General features: G+C 37.5%; 1 protein-coding gene and 1 long non-coding RNA gene across 10 annotated transcripts in view; one reads left to right on the plus strand and one right to left on the minus strand.

Moving 5' to 3' along the window:
- The window catches only part of LOC118282249 (neuropeptide FF receptor 1), a 155,791-nt gene that overhangs the window by 28,622 nt on the left and 104,515 nt on the right, over window positions 1-22,654 (plus strand). For both annotated transcript variants that reach the window (XM_035603237.2, XM_035603238.2), the window contains exon 2: window positions 131-387. In XM_035603237.2, the coding sequence (XP_035459130.2) occupies window positions 188-387 (200 nt within the window). In that variant the 5' untranslated portion in view covers window positions 131-187. The remainder of the gene's footprint in view (window positions 1-130; window positions 388-22,654) is intronic.
- Window positions 21,747-22,654, minus strand: part of LOC126911978 (uncharacterized) — a 153,008-nt gene continuing 152,100 nt past the window's right edge. For 5 of the 8 annotated variants that reach the window (XR_007706545.1, XR_007706548.1, XR_007706544.1 and 2 more), the window contains 2 exons: window positions 22,343-22,651; window positions 21,965-22,132 (listed from right to left, as the gene is read on the minus strand). This is a non-coding gene — a long non-coding RNA (uncharacterized LOC126911978). Of the gene's footprint in view, window positions 21,927-21,964; window positions 22,133-22,342; window positions 22,652-22,654 lie in introns of those variants that run through there. The other 3 variants (XR_007706547.1, XR_007706543.1, XR_007706549.1) reach the window with 3 other exon arrangements.

The raw sequence follows: 22,654 nt of genomic DNA on the forward strand, positions 1-22,654 counted from the left end.
AAATACTGAAAAGTCAGTGTACATCGTATAGCGGCATTACATGTCGTAATGCGCATCTGTGCTTACCCCTTATAAAATATAAGGTAGTATACTCAACATAAATAAAAATTAATCGTAATTTTCATTGCAGGTACTAAAATAGCAGCCATGTTTCCCGTCGCGAACACTTGAGTGAGATCGAGCCAAGATGAGTTTGAAGAACTTGAACTCGACTTTTGAAGTGGGTTGGAATGAGTCGGAAGTATGGGGGGTACCGCAGCTGGACCTCGATGTGTTCTATAGACCCGATGTGGTGATTATTGTGCTATATGTAGTCGTGTTGACTGCTTCGCTGTCCGCAAACACACTACTCATCTTCATTGTGATTAAGTTCCAGTATATGAGAAGGTGAGTCCTTATTTCTTTAAAGTTAAGGTCTATTTTACTGTGTACTTTTGACATTGGCGCGGGTGTAGCTCCTATTCCATTATATTTTTGTTATTTTTAATTAAACTACTAGACAAGCACATTCTAGACATTGGTCACCTAAATGATATTGAACCTTATTAGCATATAATTGAAACCTATTTTCTATTCACAGCGTGTTTTGAAGATCCGATTACAGATTTTTGTTACAACATAAATCCATTAGGAATTTGAAAGGTAAAGTCGATTGGTCTGAAGGATTTAAAAATAGTTGGTTATAGATAAAAGTCGGTTTTGTAAAGCTAATCGATTTTTTTAGATTTATTTTACAAATAAACCTTTCTGTCTGTGTGTTATATGAATACATTACATATTGTAATGCCTTTAATCCCCTAAGGGGTAGGCAGAGGTGCACATTATGGCAGTTAATGCCACTGTGTACACCCACTTTTCACAATTTATGTTGTAAGTCCCATGTGGTGAGCCTATTGCCATATACCGGGCACATTTCTAGACTCCGTGCTACCACCATGAAATTTTTCGAAAAACCGAAAAAAGCCCAATAATACTTCGCCCGACCCGGGAATCGAACCCGAGACCCCTTGTCCGGCAGTCGCACTTGTAACCACTCGGCCAACGAGGCAGTCCTAGGTATATGAATGTGGTATAGAATATGTTTTAGAAGAATGATTTACTCACGACGTTTTAATAGTGACCTGTATTACATTGGACTTATACCATAACTGAAGAAAAGTGGGTGTTACGTGCCTACCTCTTCAGGGATAATTATGTTAAGAAGATTTATTGAACGTGAACAACTTTGAAGCGCCTTCTGTGTAGTCAAAAATATATTTCATTATTTTACGTGTTAATTCCGGAGTCCGGAATTGTGCCCTCCTATTACATGGTTTTATAACACAAATGGTGAGAAGTGGGTATACATTGCGTAGTGGTGTTAAATGCCGCAATGTGCAACTCTGTCTACCCTTGCGTGGATAAAATTTGTGAAGTTGCGTTGTAAACCAACAAAAGGAAAATTAACACGTTATATCACGAACTCAGTTAATTAAACAATCATTGAATGGTTACACAAATACCGCTGTTGTCTAAACAATTACCGTTGTTGGTTGTTGTTTCAACAAACTAGTAAACAATTGGTTATTTTGTTTGTTCACTTCTATTTAACCAATGTCAATCGTTGTTAGTTTAACATAATATAGTTAAACTAACGATTATTATTAGTTTAAATGCTGATTTTTCAATCCAAAGACAGTTACTAGTTTTTAGGACAGCTAAAAATCAGCTCTGATTTTTTCCAACGCCAGATAAACTTTTTCGAAAGATTTTTTAGCGTATATTATTACACAAGTGTTTACTCGCGGCTTTGCTTCCTGTTTTTTTCGCGGTTTGTAGTAATTTCAGTTGTTGAAAAGATAAATCGTAAACAGGTAACTACCACAGAAGCTTACTTTCGTATTTGTTGGGATTTATGTACCTAAGTGTATTTATGACTAGCTACTTCCGCGCGGTTTCACCCACTCTGCTTGGCTCCTATTGGTCATAGCGTGATGTTTTATAGCCTATAGCCTTCCTTGATAAATGCACTATTCAACACAAAAAGAATGATTCAAATCGGACTAGTAGTTCCGGAGATTAGCGCGTTCAAACAAACAAACAAACAAACTCTTCAGCTTTATAATATTAATATATATATTATACTAGCTACTTCCGCGCGGTTTCACCCGCTCTGCTTGGCTCCTATTGGTCATAGCGTGATGTTTTATAGCCTATAGACTTCCTCGATAAATGCACTATTCAACACAAAAAGAATTATACAAATCGGTCCAGTAGTTTTGGAGATTAGTGCGTTCAAACAAACAAACAAACAAACTCTTCAGCTTTATAATATTATATTATATAAGCAATAAGCAATTGATTGCGTCACAACATACCTAGGGTCCGGGTTCATTACCCGAATGTTTATATAATCTGGTAATAGGTAATTCTAAGTTTATACGTATACACAATAACACATACAAGTAAATATATGTAAAGTCAGTTATACAAGAGAGAAATGTTTACAAGTTCAATTTGTAAAATTTACAAATAATATTTTAGACTTTGTCAAATTCAAATAAGTCTATTGTTAGATGCTTGCTTATATTTATCAAACATTTTGTACATATAATATACGTATCCATAAAAACACATTTTAATATTGATTTTTTTATCCCAGCAGTTACGAAGCTGCACTCAATTTCTGTTTGCCAATCGAAATTCAACCTAACAATTATTGTTTCAAAGTGCATATTGGAACTAAGCAAACGATCTTCTATCAGTATTGTGAGTACTCAGTTTAAGTTCGAGCACTGAACGACTCTAGTTCTGACCAAGTTTCTGTACAGACTTGTTGAGAAGGCACTAGTATCATCAAAGAACGCAAGAAGTTTGGTAGGTATTCCTATATTATATAAGGAGCTTCAAAACTATCACTACCTCCCATTAAAGCCGTGGCAGATAATTTTAGAACACCTAATAGATAAAACATAATTTATTTCGCGTTACTGTCAAATAATTTATATCTGTATCTCATTCGAAATCAGTATCTTTTTTGTGAAAGAGAAATAATTATAGGATATAGGATTTTTGAAAATTAAACCAAACTTAGAGTAACATATTTTCATATAATATCAAATTTATTGCTCCCACTAGCTTTAAATTGACTTCAAAATGGGACAATAGAATTTGTCAACAACTAAAAATTAATGACGTCTTAGCTGACATCTGACATTCAGTAGACATCGAACATTAGGTAGACTACTGACATTAAGTAGAGAATCTAACTAATCAATCAAGTCTGTCAATCGACATCTGCTACCAATTAGAGATAAGATGCGTAAAGTTTCTATTGTTAATTTGATAATGATAATCTATTTATGTATCTTTTAGAAAATAATATCAAGATAACCAGAAGTTTTATAGGTTATCATAGTATACTAGTTATTAAATTAAAGCACGGCTTTATTCTCACAAAATACAAATTGTGTCTATAAAAATATTATTTTTTTTTACTAACCATTAGCTATATAGAGTAGAATCAGGTGTTACTTTGCGGAAATCCACCCTACACTAACAATACAATAAATTTTTAGTCTTGTAGTACACCTAGGCTTGTAGTATAACCGGAATAAAACCTTAAAATTAATTGTATTGTTAGTGTAAATCGTTGGCTCCAAAAACGTCCATTGCAAAACAAAAACCACGTCTAAGGGCTGTCATGGCAACCACGTTTAGCCGGGGTCGGTACAAAGTTTGATTTAGAGGGTCCTGTTTGTCACAAAACAGTTGCTACCCATCTCCCAGTGGTTCTTGTGGATAGCCTCCGAAAACCACTAAAATTTGCTACTAAGCAACAACTGTACCAGCATCGTAATCGATTCAATAAATAAAGGATACGCTTTAGTTAATATCACTCACATATATTTGATTAAAATTGTCCAAAATTATATTTTTAATATTATATACTTATCAAATACAAAAAAATAATATTTAAAAATATAAAAATAGGAGCCGACCCGTAGCGGGAGCATGGTCCAAGCTACCGGTGGTTAGGGCTCCAGAGATAGAAACCTCCTCACAATACGTGCCGTTTTGAGGAGTACTGCCTTCTGCTTTAGACCCTTAATCCACCCGCCCAATGCCAGCCTCCTAAGATGGATGTCGAGGCTTTTAGGGATCACCCCATTGGCCGACACGACTATCGGCACAATGATAGCCGAATCCACATTCTACATGTCGACAACCTCGTGAGCCAACTCAAGATATTTTATTTGTTTATCTTTCTCAACTTTTATTATCACTATTATTATCTTAGCTTTCATATTTTTTCTATAACATTATTAATAAAATATTGCTTCTCAATTTTCACTGAAAGGTTTCCTTTAATGAAAATAATGTGAGGTGAAGCTATTGTATTTTGGATAAAAACAGAATGGAAAATTTGTGGAAATATAAAGCGTATTAATAATAATCAAACTTGTGTTCGATAATTATTAATACAAGGAATTGTCAATAAGATATTCTAAAAGGTTTCTTATGTTACTTTTTTGCTTACAAATAGTCTAATAATGGGTTGGCTCTATCGGAAAACACACATGATATTTTTTAAATAAATACGTTGCCGCACCCTAGTATTTTCTCTTATGTCGTTGTCGTATGTTTAGTTCCAGATGTGACCGGTAGAGGCGTTGCAAAATTTGACATACAAAAATGTCGTCACTAGCGACTATCGACAAATACTATAGCTTAGCAAATTCATGGTAGAGGTTCTATTCTAATTCAATGAAAACAAACAATACCGCAAAACTATCAGTGGCTTATCAAACAATTATGGCGGCCATAATATTGTGTCACAGATAACCAACATATCCGGTAATCCTCATGAAAACTAATAAAGCATGCCTTGTGATTTAGTGTCATATGATAATGTGACAATATGATACAAATATTGTAGTGACGTCATCAGCAATAATTACTGTTTTGTCACTTGCATAGATTATAATAAAGACTGATTTTTTGGACTTTTGTATCTCCCATGGTCATTTGTGAAGGCCTTTTTCAATGAAAGTAGTTAAGGATCATTAATGAGTTGAAAATGTCTGAATTATTGTTTTCTTTCTATAATGTATTCATCATCAAATTCGTTGAATATTTTATGTGAAGTGTAATCTATTTTATAGAATTAGCGGAACTCCGCGAACTTCGCTTTAGAATCATTCGTTAACTTGTTCTTAAATAAAAAGCTTCTCCCAACAATAACAAACCCAATAGGAAAAGAATTAGCGAAATCGGTTTAGCTGTTCTCGAGATTTGCGCTTAGCAACACATTAAGCGATTCATTTTTATATAATACACATAGATTAATTAATAGGTAGAACTACGCGTGAAATTTCAACTCGTCTGATGTCTGATAATAACAAGATTTTGAATGAAATTTTCTCTGTATTTCACTTTATTCCTATAAATAGTTCCATAGTTAAATAGTAATTGTATAACGACGGAAAACTGAAGACTGAGAACTTACAATTTTGATATTTACGACTCAAAACATAAAGTTCAATATACTGAAATCGAAATAACTTCTTCGTATTTTATGATAAGACAAAACTATTTATAACAGGAGAGTGATCATCTCTTAATTTGAAATTAGAAAACGTTTGGAAAAATGTTTAGCACCTGCGTCCGTTCTCAGATGCGGCCATTAGATTAAACGGTTCATACGAGAAAAGTAATTTGAAAAAAGAGGTTTTAAACATTTCAATTTGGCTGAGAAAAGTAATTTTATGTTTCTTTGCTATGTGTTGGTTTTGCGATAATAAGCTTGATTGATGAAGCTTTAGACTCAATGCCAAGATGGAGTAAAATGTTGAAGTCTATATAGACTTTATATAGAAATTACAATATTGTAATCTCATATGATTATTTTTCGAAAACAAGCTCATATACAAATTATTATTTTCAATCTACGAAATAATAGCGATGAACAATAAAAAAAAAATAGAATTGAAATATCTCCATTGAATATAACAATACTAAATAATTATCTATAGAACTATATATGATGAATTAGGCCATATTCTATGACACAAAGCATTAACAGATGAAATATTAGTTACTGCAACTATACAGACCTCTTTGAAGACAACAAAACAAGAGTGATGTTATAAACAGCACGGCCAGCGCACGAGGAATTTCACGTGCAACGCAAACGTAAACGTATACAAACATAAATCTCTGATACACTGGCGGATAGTCACGCATCTAGGCCCTACAAATATTTGCGCGCAAACAAATTAAGCCACATACCTTACAGGCTAGAGCAGGGTTTCCCAAACTATGGGTCGCGACCCATTGGTGGGGCGCGAGCGATTTTTTAGTGGACCTTGTCCGTAGAAGGACATTTTTTTTCAAGGAGGAAAATCATCCAATGACTTCTCTCGCCCTTGGTAAGGCGAGAGGGAGTGTCAGTCTCTTACTGACTAAAAACCACTCCGTTCCTACTCCTGCTTTCCGAGTCGGAGCCCCGGTAAACCCGCTAGGTAGTCCGCAGCTCCGGATCAAGCATCAGCCCTAATGGGCCCCATCTGTGGTGGTCTGATGGCTCTTTGAGGCGCACGCAGAACGCGACGCGCCGCACGCGCGGGTCTGGATCTGGTCGGGCGGCGAGCTACCCTTGCTCGCCGTCCGCAGGCCCGCACTTACGGTGGCCGGAGATCGTTGCGCGATCCCCGACGCCCGGAATGTCTCTCGCGATGGCTGGGGCGTGAGGAGGTTCGTTCCCTTACGCGCCCCGCCTCCTCCTTACCCGTAGAAAGACATACTAACCAACCGTTCTGTATTTTATTTTTCATATTGGTAACGATTTAATTCCCTGAAGTTAGGTCCTGAGTTTAGTTACTTAATTTAGATATGTCGTAGTCCAGATAACTTTGGGAAGCACTGGGCTAAAGGCTAACATACCCCACTTCTGGGAATCTAATTATATCTATGTACTGTTTGTTATACATTCAGCAAAAAGCTATTAGGGTCAGTGAAAAGATTGGCTGTAGTATGTGTTTGTGAAGATGTGTGCTTTGATTATGGCGTAGTAAACGAGAGGTCAAAGAACAATTGGATGAAGAGGGGATTGATGAAGTCAATAATTCAATTGATTTAATATATTCATTCATTGCTTTTAATTCAAGTAGGTAAACATCAACATAATATCCGAAGTTAAAACAATGAAAACACATCCTGCTCCGGCATCAAATGTAAATACATTAAAATTGATATTTTATTAAAAACATGCTTTTATTCATTTACGTTCATACAAATTAAATGTTTTAATTTATTTGGTTGAAGATATATGCTTCAAAATTCAGTAGCAAGATTCCACTTCATACACATATATACTTTACACTGCAAATTAAATAAAAGCTTATAAAAATAGTTATTTTTATGATATAAGCCGGTAAACGAGCAGACGGATCACCTGATGGTAAACAATCGCCGCCGCCCATGGACAACCGAAACGCCGGAGGCGTTATAAGTGCGTTACGGCCTTTTAGAGGTTAGGAATTTTAAGGTTGTTGGGGAACCGCGGATTGGGAAGATTGGGAAAGGGGGTAATTGGGTCTCCGGTAACCTCGCTCACTCATAACGCAAGCGTTATTTCACGTTAGTTTTCTGTGAGGCCGTGGTATCACTCCGGTCGAGCCGGCCCATTCGTGCCGAAGCATAGCTCTCCAATACTTGCACTAACAATCCCTTTTAATATTGCATTACCAAAGCATCATTTTCATTCTAAGAAAACTTGATTACTTTTTTCCTACTAGGAATATTAAAGTATAATTTTCTTTATCTTCTTTAATGAAACTGTACACTAACGCCACTAATACTAACATGAATAAACGTAAATTATAAGCTTGTGTAAGAAACTGACAGTGTAACGACACGGCGCGCGCTGAAACTGAATGCACTGATTATCACGTCTCGTTTTACATTAATTATTTTGTAACACGATAATACTGTTATTAAATCCATTATTAGCTATGATAAAACTGATCCATGGTTAATTATAGTTTTTCTGTTTTATTTTGTTGTAACAGTATTTGCAACTAAACTTGGAACCAAATGGTTTCGGACGCTAAGATGGTAAGACCTGATAGTATGTCCTATATTCTTTGGAATTTGGGAAAGTCTTGTGTGTGAAATGCAACCCGGGTCGACATTAAAGACGGATTGTGCTGGTTCGACTGCGGCTGCTGTTGCAGAAGACCTATAACGGCGCACATATAATAACCATTTACCTGGGTGTCTTCAAGGCCCGAGTGAATAGGTTGCTTATGGGCAGACGTGCTCCACCATAGGCCGCATCATCACTTACCATCAGGTGAGATAGCGGCCAAACGTCGACCCATTAAATGTAAAAAAAAACCTTGCTGGTAATTATATTTTTGAGCAGTTTGGGAATGAGACTTTAGGTACGCGGGGTCCGAGAGCGCATGTAGTTTATTTAAAAAAATATCTGTAAATGCTTGACCAGAGGATAGATCTGTTGATCTGCCCTCTGGTCAAGCATTTACAGAAGATGGTTAACTTCTGATCGAGGAACACCTCGATCAGAAGTTAACCATCTTGCAACCTTCTGAGCACTTTCCCTATTGACATCGATGCGGACTTTTTAGATTTTTTTTACGCTTTGTCTATTTTGTGACTAAAAATTACATACTATTTGTATGCAACTTTTAGTTCCCTATTTAAATAACATAATGTCACGTGTTTTTGTTATTTCCAGTAAAGATAGAACCTTGTTTTTTTTTAATAGTATAAGCCGGTAAATGGTACATTACTATTCAAAACTAAGTTAATTTTTCTTCTACCTTTGTCTGTCTGTTCCATGTCGGGTGGCACGGTATAATGCTTTGTTAGACACTTTAATTAATGACCTATTGCCACAACTTTATAAACCTTCAAATTAAATGGTGTTTGTAAGTAGTTGGAAAGTCTAAGAATACCTTTAACATCTTGTAATTTGGACAGTTTCATTATTTATGCCTGTTTTACATAAAGAGCCTAACTATTAATGATGGTCACGTATACATTACTTTTGTTTTCCCGCTTCATTTGTAGTTATTAAAACTAAATATGCTAATATAATAACTATTCTTACGTATTGGAATGGACAAATTTACGTAGATAATTATATCAATTCGATTTACGATTGATTGTTTAGACGTAGCGCGATCACAAATTGAAGTACTATGATATTTTAACTGAAATTTAAATAGAAAATTGACTGCACGGTAGATTCAAGGCAACCGACTGTCAGGCAATGTGTAGCGGGTTCTCTTTGAGCGATCCAAAAATTGTTGTTTCTTGTCTGAGTGTAATGTGTATGTGACCTTGTATGTTTGTAAACGCATCCACGACACAGGAGAATATACTAGAGTGGGGCAACGCTTTAAAAAAATCAAACCTTTTTGTAGTTTAGTAGACTAATGATTTCAAATAATATGAAGCAAGAATTAATTTATGGAAAAAATGTGCACATTACAAATTTACATAAGAAAATTGGCAAACTTTTTATTAGTGACTTCGATAAAAAACTACAACGTACACATAAATTAAAAACAAGCAATGTTTATTTTTTCCTTAATGTAATAAAGTCGACTTTGCAACGGTAAACTAATTAAGAAATTACCAGAGCTGTTGGTAATTAGCGCGGTACCTGATACCCTCATTAGTTGAGGTCGGCAAGGCGTTGCTACAATGTAGATATTTAGCTAACTAACACTTCATTAAACGTGTGTATAATTAACTGTTACATTCACCTTGATACCATCATCATCATAAGTTGCCACTGCTGATCAAAGGCCTTTTCTCACACGGAGAAGGTTTGAGCATTAATCACCATGCTAGCTCAATCACATAATAAGCCTATAAGTGACCGCTGCTGGCCAAAGGCCTCTTCTCACACGGACAACGTTTGAGCATTATTCACCACGCTAGCTCAATCACATCATAAGCCTATAAGTGACCGCTGCTGGCCAAAGGCTTCTTCTCAAACGGAGAAGGTTTGAGCATTAATCATCACGCTAGCTCAATGTGGGTTGGCAATTTCAAGTGTTTGAGTGCGACAGATAGTGTAAATCTTGGCTTGTAGAAGTGACAACCGTTGTGTTTGGCACTTAATACTATTTAATGAACTGTTATCAATTTATGCATTTTAAGTAATTATTTCAAAGTCAATGACTTCAATAGACATCAAACACAGTAGCTACTGATAAATCAGCAGACAACATCATAAAAGTTCATTGAAGATAAGCGTAATTAACTTAGGTACCTAATTTATGAATATTAACAAAAATTTCTAGTGTTACTCGAGCCACGAGTGTCAGACACAAAAACAAAGCTGATTACTTGAAGAGTTTGTTAAGGACTAATTTACTTAGATGTAATGTTTTAATTACAAAATGATATTAATAAGTTTATAATTAAGATGAGACGGGAACCCGACGCGGCGTTGTTAAGCTTATTTTGTTATGAAGTGGAAAGCGTCACTTTATTTTATGAGGGCGTAAAAATGTTATCGCTTTCTCCTCCTTCGTTATCTGCCTCGTTAGTGAAGCGAAATAAAATGGCAAATTGATTTCAGAATCATACATACATAATATATGTATGTATACATACATAACTGCCTGGTTAGTCGAGTGTTCGCAAGTGCAACTACAGGGCAAGGGGTCTCGGATTCGATTTTTGGGTCGGGCAAACAAAAACGGGGATTTCTTTGTCTTTTCGAAAATTTCTCTGTAGTAGTACGGAGTCTGGAATTGGGCCCAGTAATTTGGAAATAGGCTCACCCCCTGTTACATCCAACTTATAATACAAATAATGAAAAGTGGTACACCCATTGTACAGGGGCATTACATGCTGTAATGTGCACCTCTGTCTACCTTTTCGGGGATAAAAGGCGTGACGATACCATAGTGTACGAACACTAAATGCCATAATTATTTTTATATACATATTAGTTATATAATTGTTAACTCTTTGACTTCTGTAAGCTATGCGTATTTTTGTAGTTATAATTTAATAGTTGTGGTAAATTGTAGTGCGTAAGGTAGATACCATATTGATAATATTTATTGTAAAATTAAAACAAATTGTATGACAAGGGCACGGACCAAGAGGCCGTGGAGAACAAATGTAAATAAACATTTAAAAAAAGAAAAAAAAACACTGAGTGAACCTGGCATTTAGTGCAATTTGCATTGCTTCACTGGTCAATATATTTACAGAGAACAGTGCTATCATTACAGTTCTCCAATTTAATGAAATAGTTTGTATTTATTCAATAGTTACGCTGGATAGTCGTAGTTATATATATGGAGTTATCAGATAGCTACGCTGATAAAGCTATCAGATATAGGCTAGATAAAGTGTAATATTTTTTTTATTTGCGCCGTTGGTCGAGGAGTCTCGCGTTCGATTCTCTGGTTGGGCAAAGTATTACTGGGCTTTTTTTAGCATTTTCGGATTTTTTTCCTATTACATGGGACTTATAACACAAATGTTGAAATGGTGAAAAGTGAGTGTACATTGTACAGTGGCATTACGTGCTGTAATGTGCACTAAAGTGGTAGGGACATCGGGGATAAAAGGCATGACGATAAAAAAAAGATTTCGATATTAGTGACAAAACAATTCTCAACTTATGTTGTGTGCTTGATTTTTGTTTGGTTTTAAATTCTTTGAGACTCTTTCAATGTCTTTACATTGTTACAAAGATATTATCATTTTATACTGCAACGTTTAAAGTTTATTTTAAGTTGAACCAGAGATAAAATAGTGAGAGTACAGAGTACCCACTTCTATAGGGGTCGGAACTAAAAGCTTTCATATAGAGCACGTACATAATTGTACTTGGAACACTTTGACATTTTCATTTCGTAGTATTTTGTTTTGTGACGTAACATAACATGACGTCACGGAAATGGTCTTCCGAAGTGGAAGTAGGAGTGTACATACACATACAATATGTCATGAAGTTTGCCTGTCATTGTTGTAGGTAGAGATAGAGATACGCCAATGAACATGAATCTAAAATATTATACTTATTTAAGTTACCGATCTCTTTATTTCTCCTTGTCTATAAATATTTTCTTTTTAAAAGGCTGGCACCTGTAACTCCTCTGGTGTTTCGGAGTATCTATGAGCGGTGCTGATCGCTTACCATCAGTGAGCAGCACATCAACGTACACCAATTCCTATCAACGGATATTCAACTAAATTCTTAAACAATAAAGCTGAAAATACAATGTAATTACATTATTTGCACGTGTTTCTATACAATTATAGTAAAACAGGTACACAATATACTACCTGCGACCTTAATGACGTTGTTCATTAAATATTTCTACTTAAATCCTTTGTTTAGTTTTGAAAAGCATTTTACCTAAGACTGCTACTACAATTAATATAACAAAAGCGGTTTTAGTCTAAATAGGTAAACACGTTAAACGTGTTGGACGTTTATTTAAACGTGACCCTATTTCTTAGTCAATAACATATTTAATGAAACAAAGCTAATACTAATTGCACAACTTGATTCCCCCTAGTCCTTTCCATCTTCGAACCACAAGACAATCGGCGAGGCGTCACCGCTGCATGGTAGATATCCCACCCACTCGTACGAAGCGCTTCGCTTCAAGCTTCCTTGTGCGAACTGCTAGGGAGTGGAACTCCTTGCCGGAGTCTGTGTTTTCTGATGGGTATAACCTGGGTGTCTTCAAAGCCTGAGTGAATAGGTTGCTTATGGGCAGACGTGCTCCATCGTAGGTCGCATCATCACTTACCATCAGGTGAGATAGCGGCCAAACGTCGACCGAAAAAAAATACTGATTTATCTTCATTTATCATCATCATAACTACCGTGTGACAGTCGAATGCTGCTCATAAAATATGAGTCTCTCCGGAGCTGCGGACTACCTAGCGGCTTTATCGGGTGTCCGGTTCGAAAAGCAAGAGTAGGAACGGGGTGACTTTTAGTCAGTAAGAGTCTGACACTCCTTCTTTCTTTACCCAAGGCGGGATAAGTCATTTGATGATTTACCCCTTTTTTTTGAGGAGGGAAAATCATTCAATGACTTCTCCCGCCTTGGGCGAGGTGAGAGGGAGTGTCAGACTCTTACTGACTAAAAACCAGCCCGTTCCTTCTCCTGCTTTTCGAGCCGGAACCCCGGTAAACCCGCTAGGTAGTCCGTAGCACCTTACTACCTTTAAAAAAAGTGGTGCATTGTTGTGTCGATCAGAATTTGTTTGTAATTATTATTATAATTGAATCGATACGCGGATATTCGGTTATCCTAGTAGTAATTTGTCATTATTTATTTTGATTATAGAATTTAGAATCAAAATACTAAGATTTTCACATTACTCACTCTTAACCTAAAAGCCAGACCATCAATCAAACATTTTGCTGAGCATTACTTTATTTATTTTAAAAAGTCAGCATTTGATTTAAGATATTTAGGTCACAAAATATGTGTGTATTTTGGAAGCGAAAAAAGATTGAATTTTCAAATGAAATTCTCTGTAATAGCAAATGGAACTAATAAAGTTGTTGGTAAACGCGAACACTCCAATGTAGTCTACAAGTAAATCCTTTTAAAGCCAAGCTTAATCATTATCAAACAAATAAATAGCTTATTAATATAAAGAGGAGATGCCATAATGTGATGCTGTGACGGTGCACGACATAAAAATCTACCCTGCTCAGTGATATTATAAGTAAAAAGTGTGTAAATAGGTTAAGCGCTCAGAAAGTGGCACATTAAAATGTGGACAACTGGCAACGTTTTTGTAGTATGGGACCGCTCGATGGAAAATAGAGAGGGTTTTGTTTGTACGTCTCGCGCTTCCCGTAAAGTGTCACGCATTATGTTAAAGGGAAATCCAGTTATGACATCTCCTCTTTGTTTTTGCTTCATAGTCACAAAACATTCTCTAGAACTGAACATAGACCTCCCATAATGACTTCTAGGAAGGTTGGTTGAAAGCGACCTGCATTCAAAGGCTGCGACTTTTATACAAATTTTAATGATCTTATTCAGTTATGACTGCCTCGTGGGTCGAGTGATCGCAAGTGCGACTGCCGAGCAAGGAGCCTTGTGTTCCATTCTTGGGTAGGGTAAAGTATTACTGGGCTTTTTTAGGATTTTAGACAATTTATCAGTAGAAGCACGAAGTCATCGTGCCCAGTATATAGGCAACAGGCTTATTACACAAATTATGAAAAGTGGGTGTAAATTGTATAGTGGCATTATGTGCCGTAATATGCACCTCTGCCTATCCTTTCGGGGATAAAGAGGAGGCGTGACATTACGGGAGATCTTATTCAGTAAAACAACACTAACTTCAGAAATCAAACATTATTTCGTATAACCTAACTCCCAGTCTGATACGGTTCTACGAAAACACTCATGTTTGAGCTCCACCCATGTTTGTGATCAAACAGATAGTTCCCATTGTAGACTCGAAATGTGGGATTCCTAATTGAGGTCACGTCTTGAGTCGAACGTTGTAGGTTCCGTTCATGGGTGTGGAAATATGATAGTTGTTGTATTGTTGCTTCCTGAGGTACACGTTTGTGGCTGGCTATATTTATATATCAGGTTTATCAGAGAACGCTGTTACCCAGTACGACATAGCTTACACGACGCCCGAGGGAAGAATAGGGATGGTGACTAAATGTGTTCTACTTTACCTTCACTAGACAGCAGAAATAGTAAATATACACGCAAAAATAGACTTTTTCATAACAAATACAGAGCTTATTGTTATATTAACTTTCTGAAACTACATCTCATCTTTCATCTACACCATATTTTATTATATCTATTCATAAGTTCAGCGTTTACTCAACAGAAAGAAAAACAAATAACTTAGCCTTATCTGACTGCGTGTGTGTGTGTGTGTATGTATGTGTTGTTTATCGCGAACCGTATGTTTGAGTTCATTGCATAACCTGGCAGAAAATACTGACAGTTATATTTGTTGATTTGTTTTTGTGTTTACATGTGATTGCTAGTTTTGATATTTGTGCTGTGATAATGGCAGAATATTGTGGGGGATTTAATACTCGGTACTATATTTATACTATAAGTAAGATCAATTAATGTATCAGAGAGACTGTAATTTTTTTTTTAATAGAGTTACAATGGAGTTTCTTTCTCGTTCGTCTCCAGTCGAAGCTATTCTTTGGAACGAGCACCTAGCTTCACGGACAGACAGACTAACGGACAATTCAATTTGATTTAACTGAGGATTAATTGAATGAAATGCTTTGACTTTGAATTTAATTTTTTTGTATTGTTTAAATAAAGTTTAAAACGGAAGAAAGCTTATAACCTGGCAGGTAATTTTTTCTATCTGTAAAATGAGTTCCGGTGTGTCTCGAAACTAGTAAAGTTTTTCATATCAATACATATAATAACAAGCGAAATATACCAGACATTTTATTTGCCAATAAAACCCATATTATACATTAAATTACATACATACATAGGAGTCATAGAGGGCAATGTATGTTTGAGCCGAAAATGTTTGACAACACATAAATGTTTGTACATGATAATTTCCATAGATTGTGATGTTCAAATTAAAGCTTGATGGTGGATCGTAAAGTGTACTCCGCCTGCTCGAACCTTGGGCTGAATTGAGAACATAACGCCCCCATCACTGACGGCCTATGATGTCATTAGATGCTCATGTAGATACGGATAGATAGAAGGTCAACTATGGGTATTTTTCTCTGGAATTCAAGATTTTTGTTCGTTTTATTTTGGTACTTCTTTTTGTGGATTTTGGTGTGGATTGGTTTTGAATATATTTTTAAGAAGTTAAAGTATAGGCTCATTTTTTCATTACATAATTGTTGAGTGTAAATCAGATTTATTTTCATATATAAAAATTGTTCACAAAAGTTTAAAAAACCAATTCTATTCATTTTATTTTATAGTTTGTTGCCTCACACTAGTATTTTTTCCTGTGTCGTGGGTGTATTTACAAATATACAAGTTTACATACACATGACACCCAGATCCGAAACAACAATTTGTGGATCACACAAAGAGATGCTCCGTGCGGGATGGCGAGAAACAAAAATAAAGAAAATACAAATGTACTCTTGTTATCTTTGAGTAAACCGTTAAAACCATTGTTTACTTCCTTCATAATGTTAGGTTTCGAAATTATATTAAAGAACCATAGTATTATTTTTAGTCGGGTATCGATTTTGTGATATGTCAACACGGGTCACATGACCATCGGTATTTTTGAAAAATGTCAGTTGGGGATTTTCGACTGTCAACTCGGCCTATTTGCTCGCGGGCAGCATCGAAGACGGACGTGTTGTATAGTGTACCAAGGTAAATAATTATAATCTATTCCAATCAATCTGAGTTTTATTACATTTCAGAAGTGGGATCTACCTGCTTACTGTTAATATTTTCTTAATAATAGTCTTATAATATACTAACTGCTTGTTTAGAATTTTGATTAATAAGCTGATAGAAATAACCTCACCGATATAAATTCGGAATACCCACCGCTTATTTTATTACAGTTTATCAGCAAAAGCTAGTTTCTTGTTTTAGTAAAGTCGAATAGTTACATGTCTACGTTTACAAGTTCCAGAACAACGATGCCACGTGCAAGTGAAACCTCTACGCGCCGGTGTTTGAGAACGCCTACCCGCGAAGAAGTAGAACGGAGTGTGGAGTCCAGTAGGAGAAGTCGCAGCCGCACGCGCCGCGACGAAAACGAGCACCGCAGCCGCAGTCACGTGCGCACCCCGGAACACGAGCACAGGCGTGACAGCGCCCGACGACTGGAAGCCGAGTTGGATCACCAGCGTGCCAGACTACGTGTGTTGGAAAGCCAACTGAGCCGGGAGCGCAGCATGCGGCAACAGTCTACCCGTCGATCTGATGTCCAGCATCGAGCGACGAGCGGCGAGAGGTCGCGTGTTGGAGATCGAAGTTTACCTCGAGAACGCAGCCCCACACCGCGGAGTAAAAGGTCAGACAGTCCAATTCTTACTTCTAAGGATATTATGAAGTTTATTAACTCAATTAGTAATATGAAATCTCAATCCCAGCCGCAAACAATGGCATCTCCAATGTCAAGTGCCAGTAATATTAATCACAAAAATATCCTACCCGATTTTGACCCTTCTTCCAAGAGTCAGCGCATAGACATTTGGCTCAAAAAGGTCAACGAGTGTGCCACTGTTTACGGGTGGGATGAAAGAACTATCATCCACTTTGCTATGCAAAAACTACAAGGATTGGCCAAAACGTGGTATGAAAGTTTGAACTCCATCCTATTTAGTTGGGATGAGTGGCAAGGCAAGTTGTTGAGTGCTTTTCCGTTTGAACAAAATTATGGCCAATCCTTGGAAGACATGATTAGGAGAAAGAGCAAATTTAGTGAACCCCTTGAAGTGTATTATTATGAAAAACTGGCTCTCCTGAACCGATGCGATATCGAAGGCAAGCGTGCAGTGGAATGCATTATCCATGGTTTGAGCGACAAGACAATGAAGTCTAGCGCCAATGCGTTACGTTGTACTCAACCTGATCAGCTATTACAATTTCTTATGAGCAATAAGGACCCCTCACAATCTTTAGATCGCAGTAATTTTAAAGGTCAATATGCTTTTACGTCAGAGTCTTTAACCAATAAAAGCTCATTTAGTCGAACGTCTAAAGTTAATAACAACAATTCTCACTATGAACTGTTTTGTTTCAACTGCAAGGAGATAGGACATCCCTATCTGAAGTGCCCTAAACCGTTGATCCAATGTGCGAAATGCCGTAGGGTTGGTCACAAAACCGAAAATTGCGCTATCAACCTTGGAAACAATAACAAGACTGATAACGTTCAGAAAACAATGTGCATTTTAACATCGTCGCCAAATTCAAAGTTCTTGAAAGATTGTATAATAAATGATATACCGGTGAAATCCTTTGTAGACTTGGGTAGCGAAGTCACGCTTCTTACTCACTCTTTAGCTGCCACCTTAAATCTAAAATACAATAGCCCGCCCTTGCCTTTGAGAGGATTTGGTAATGACATAGTGCACTCCTCGGGAGGTGTGGATGTAGAGTTGAGTGTAGATGGTGTGAGAGGACGCGTGAGGTGTCAGGTAGTCGATGATAGTTTTCTTGACTTACCCTTGTTGATAGGACAGTCGTTCACAGAACAACCCCATGTTATTGTTTACAAAAATGCGCTGGAACTGAAGTTCCTTAACGACAATTATGAGTTTGAATTTCCCAGACTTGATTTCGATGACAATAAACCTGTCACTATAATAGTCCCTTTCGATGTTGACATTTACGGCCCCGCCTTAGTTAAGGCTCACGTAGATACCGTCACAAATGGAGATATTTTGGTAAGTGGTAAGGTTATCGGGAAACCGAATCAACAATTTAGTATTAATGGAGGGGTATATCGAGTTACAAACAGTTTATTTTACATATACATAACACCATTATCAGAGTTTTGCCAATTGCGAGGGGGGCTTACCATAGGACGAGCTACCAAGATCCAGATAGTTAGACAAATATTAAGCACATCAATGAATGCGCCTGTGGACGAAACCAGTACTATTGACGAGAGTCAAGTGAAAATAGGCAGTACGGTCAATGAATCACAGCGGCGACAGTTGATGAGCTTACTCTCTAAGTACAAACATTGTTTTGCCTCAAGTCTGAAGGAATTAGGATGCACGACCATAGCTGAGATGAAAATCGAACTAAATAGTAAACGTCCGGTTGTTTACCGCCCCTATAGATTAGCGCATAAGGAACGCGGACAAGTGAGAGAGATGATAGGTGAGATGTTAGAGTCCGGTATAATAAGGGAATCGGTCTCGGATTTTGCGAGCCCTATTATATTAGTACGTAAAAAGGATGGTGGACAGAGATTGTGTGTTGACTATAGGCTTTTAAATTCCATTACGGTCAAAGAGCGATACCCGATGCCGATTATAGAGGATGAGATTGCTCGTCTTTCCGGCCAGGGTTACTTCATAACTTTGGACCTTTTTTCAGGGTACTACCAGGTCCCTATTTCTGAATGTTCCAAATCGTTTACTTCGTTTGTAACCCCGGATGGCCAATATGAATTTAATCGTATGCCATTCGGGTTGGCAAATGCACCAGCTGTTTTTCAGCGCATGATGAATAGAGTTCTAGGGTCTGCTAGGTTTACCGAGGCTATGGTCTACATCGATGATGTCTTAATCTACGGGAAAAGTGTGGAAGAATGTTTGGAACGGTTTGAGAGAGTGATACAGCTAATAGAGAAGGCAAATTTATCCCTTAACTTAGCGAAGTGCAAATTTCTCCAGGATAAAATTATTTATTTAGGATACGAAATAAGCACCGCTGGTGTTCGGCCCGGTGATAAGAAAGTCCAGTCTGTCGTAGATTTTCCTTGCCCCACTAATGCACATTCGGTTCGCCAATTTCTCGGATTAGTAGGGTACTTCAGAAAATTCATCAGAAATTTCGCGTCCGTCGCACACCCTTTGAATAAATTACTTAGAAAGGGTGTTGAATGGGTCTGGTCCGAGGATCAGGACGAGGCTTTTAGGGCACTTAAAGGTACCCTAGTCGACAGACCGATTCTGGCGATTTATGATTCAGCTGCAGATACAGAATTGCACACCGACGCAAGCAGAATAGGAATAGGTGGGATATTACTTCAGCGTACAGGCACTTCTGACCCTTTCAGGCCTGTAGCATTTTACAGTAGGCAAACTTCTCCGGAAGAGAAAAATTTCCACGCCTTTGAGCTTGAGACACTGGCAGTGGTATGTTCTCTTAAGAAATTTCGGGTTTACCTATTAGGCCAAAACTTTAAGATAGTTACAGACTGTAGCGCCTTGCGTTCAACGTTCTCAAAACGTGATATGATCCCACGTATAGCTCGTTGGTGGCTACTGTTACAGGAATTTCAATGTACAGTAGAATACCGAGCTGGTACCAAAATGGCACATGTAGATGCCCTGTCGCGGAATCCGGGCAATTTGATTGGTGACACAGACGAGTTTGAGCAATATCCATGTGTTATGCAGATTAGTAGCGATGACTGGCTTCATACATTGCAGATAGGAGATTCGGAACTCCGACGAACACGGGATATACTTACTAGCGATATAGACGCTGACAGTTTAAAACATATAAAAGAAAACTTTTTGATTAAGGACAATAGATTGTATAAATGTTTGAATGGCGATAAAAATAATTTACGCTGGGTAGTACCAAAGGGTGCAAGGTGGCAACTTTGCCGCATGAACCACGATGATATCGGGCATTTTGGTGTAGAAAAGACATTAGAACGCATTAAGAAAACTTATTGGTTCCCCAAGATGTCTCGTTTCATTAAGAAGTATGTTCAGGCATGTCTCGAATGCGCCTACTCAAAGAAAACTACAGTTGCTGAGGGCCATCTGCACCCCATCACAAAAGTAGAAGTGCCTTTCCATACGCTCCATGTTGACCACCTTGGACCCTTTGTTCGTTCGAAATCCGGGAATTCCTACTTATTAGTGATAGTGGACGCCTTTACCAAATTTGTTTTTGTTAAACCGGTGCGAAACACTAAAACACAAACAGCCGTTAAAGTTTTTGAAGATATTTTCTGTACATTTAGAATACCCGATCGTGTGATTAGTGATCGAGGTACCTGCTTTACGTCCCATGCATTTAAGCGTTATTGCATAGATAGAGGCATTAGGCATATTTTGAATGCGGTTGCTAGCCCGAGAGCCAACGGTCAGGTAGAACGGTACAACCGAACAGTACTGAATTCCCTGACCGCCCAAAATCTAAACTTTGATGAGAGGAATTGGGATGATAAGGTAGGCAAGGTACAATGGGGAATGAATAATACTCGCCAAAAGACGACAGGCAGAACGCCGGCAGAAGTCATGTTCGGATTGAAAATGAACTCGGAAATCAGACCTATGCTTAATGAACTAGTCCGAGAAAGTAACGAAGAATTAGACACAGAACTATTGAGAGAATCTGTCAAGGATAGGATTGATACCGAACAAGAAAAACAGAAATCCGCTCATGACGAAAACCGGCGCCCTGCGCGTGTTTACGGAGAGGGTGATCTTGTAAAGATTACAAGAACTTCTTTTGCAACTGATGGCAAAAGCAAGAAACTGATTCCCCCTTATGTCGGACCTTACCGCGTAATAGAAGTCCTAGGTAACGACCGCTATAGACTGGCTGCAATACCCGGTTTGAGCAGTACCAAAAATAAACGCAAGACCACTGTAGCTGCTGATCGCATGTTGCCATGGGTTCATGTAGCCGCCTTAGATGTCAATAAGGATAGTGATAACGATGATACTAGTAGTTTTGATGACGAGGAAATAGATGAATGAAATATTTGTGATTTATAAACACGGTATTATTAAATGAATTCATATAGTAATTTATACACTTGATTAGTAGGTATTTTTGGATATTTTATTGATTTTGTTTATGTGTCCGTTGAGATATTATATTTATATTTTATTTACAATTGTTAAAATCTATATATACAATGTACATTAAGTATAAAATAATTACGTTATTGTTTGGATAAATACAAAATACTGAAGACTAATTTGTAACTTCAATGATATTTATGTGATACCGTTATGTTATGATTGGAAATGAAATAAATTGTGTTATTTTAAGTTATTCGTTTTGTCGTTTGTGAGAAGGAGGGCTTACTGCTTCCGTGACCTGAGTATGATTTTATATGTATGTATTTATTGTTTGTGAGAAGGAGGGTTCACAAACACAGGCACCTCGGTATGTGAGAAGGAGGGCTCACTGCTTCCGTGACCTGATGATGATTTTATATGTATGTATTTATTGTTTGTGAGAAGGAGGGTTCACAAACACAGGCACCTCGGTATGTGAGAAGGAGGGCTCACTGCTTCCGTGACCTGATGATGATTTTATATGTATGTATTTATTGTTTGTGAGAAGGAGGGTTCACAAACACAGGCACCTCGGTATGTGAGAAGGAGGGCTCACTGCTTCCGTGACCTGAGTATGATTTTATATGTATGTATTTATTGTTTGTGAGAAGGAGGGTTCACAAACACAGGCACCTCGGTATGTGAGAAGGAGGGCTCACTGCTTCCGTGACCTGATGATGATTGTATATGTATTTATTTATCGTTTATGAGAAGGATGGTTCACAAACACAAGCACCTCGGTATGTGAGAAGGAGGGCTCACTGCTTCCGTGACCTGATGATGATTTTATATGTATGTATTTATTTATCGTTTGTGAGAAGGATGGTTCACAAACACAGGCACCTCGGTATGTGAGAAGGAGGGCTCACTGCTTCCGTGACCTGAGTATGATTTTATATGTATGTATTTATTGTTTGTGAGAAGGAGGGTTCACAAACACAGGCACCTCGGTATGTGAGAAGGAGGGCTCACTGCTTCCGTGACCTGATGATGATTTTATATGTATGTATTTATTGTTTGTGAGAAGGAGGGTTCACAAACACAGGCACCTCGGTATGTGAGAAGGAGGGCTCACTGCTTCCGTGACCTGAGTATGATTTTATATGTATGTATTTATTGTTTGTGAGAAGGAGGGTTCACAAACACAGGCACCTC

This window comes from Spodoptera frugiperda, chromosome 20 (genome assembly GCF_023101765.2).
Source record: "Spodoptera frugiperda isolate SF20-4 chromosome 20, AGI-APGP_CSIRO_Sfru_2.0, whole genome shotgun sequence".
NCBI classification, from domain to species: domain Eukaryota; kingdom Metazoa; phylum Arthropoda; class Insecta; order Lepidoptera; family Noctuidae; genus Spodoptera; species Spodoptera frugiperda.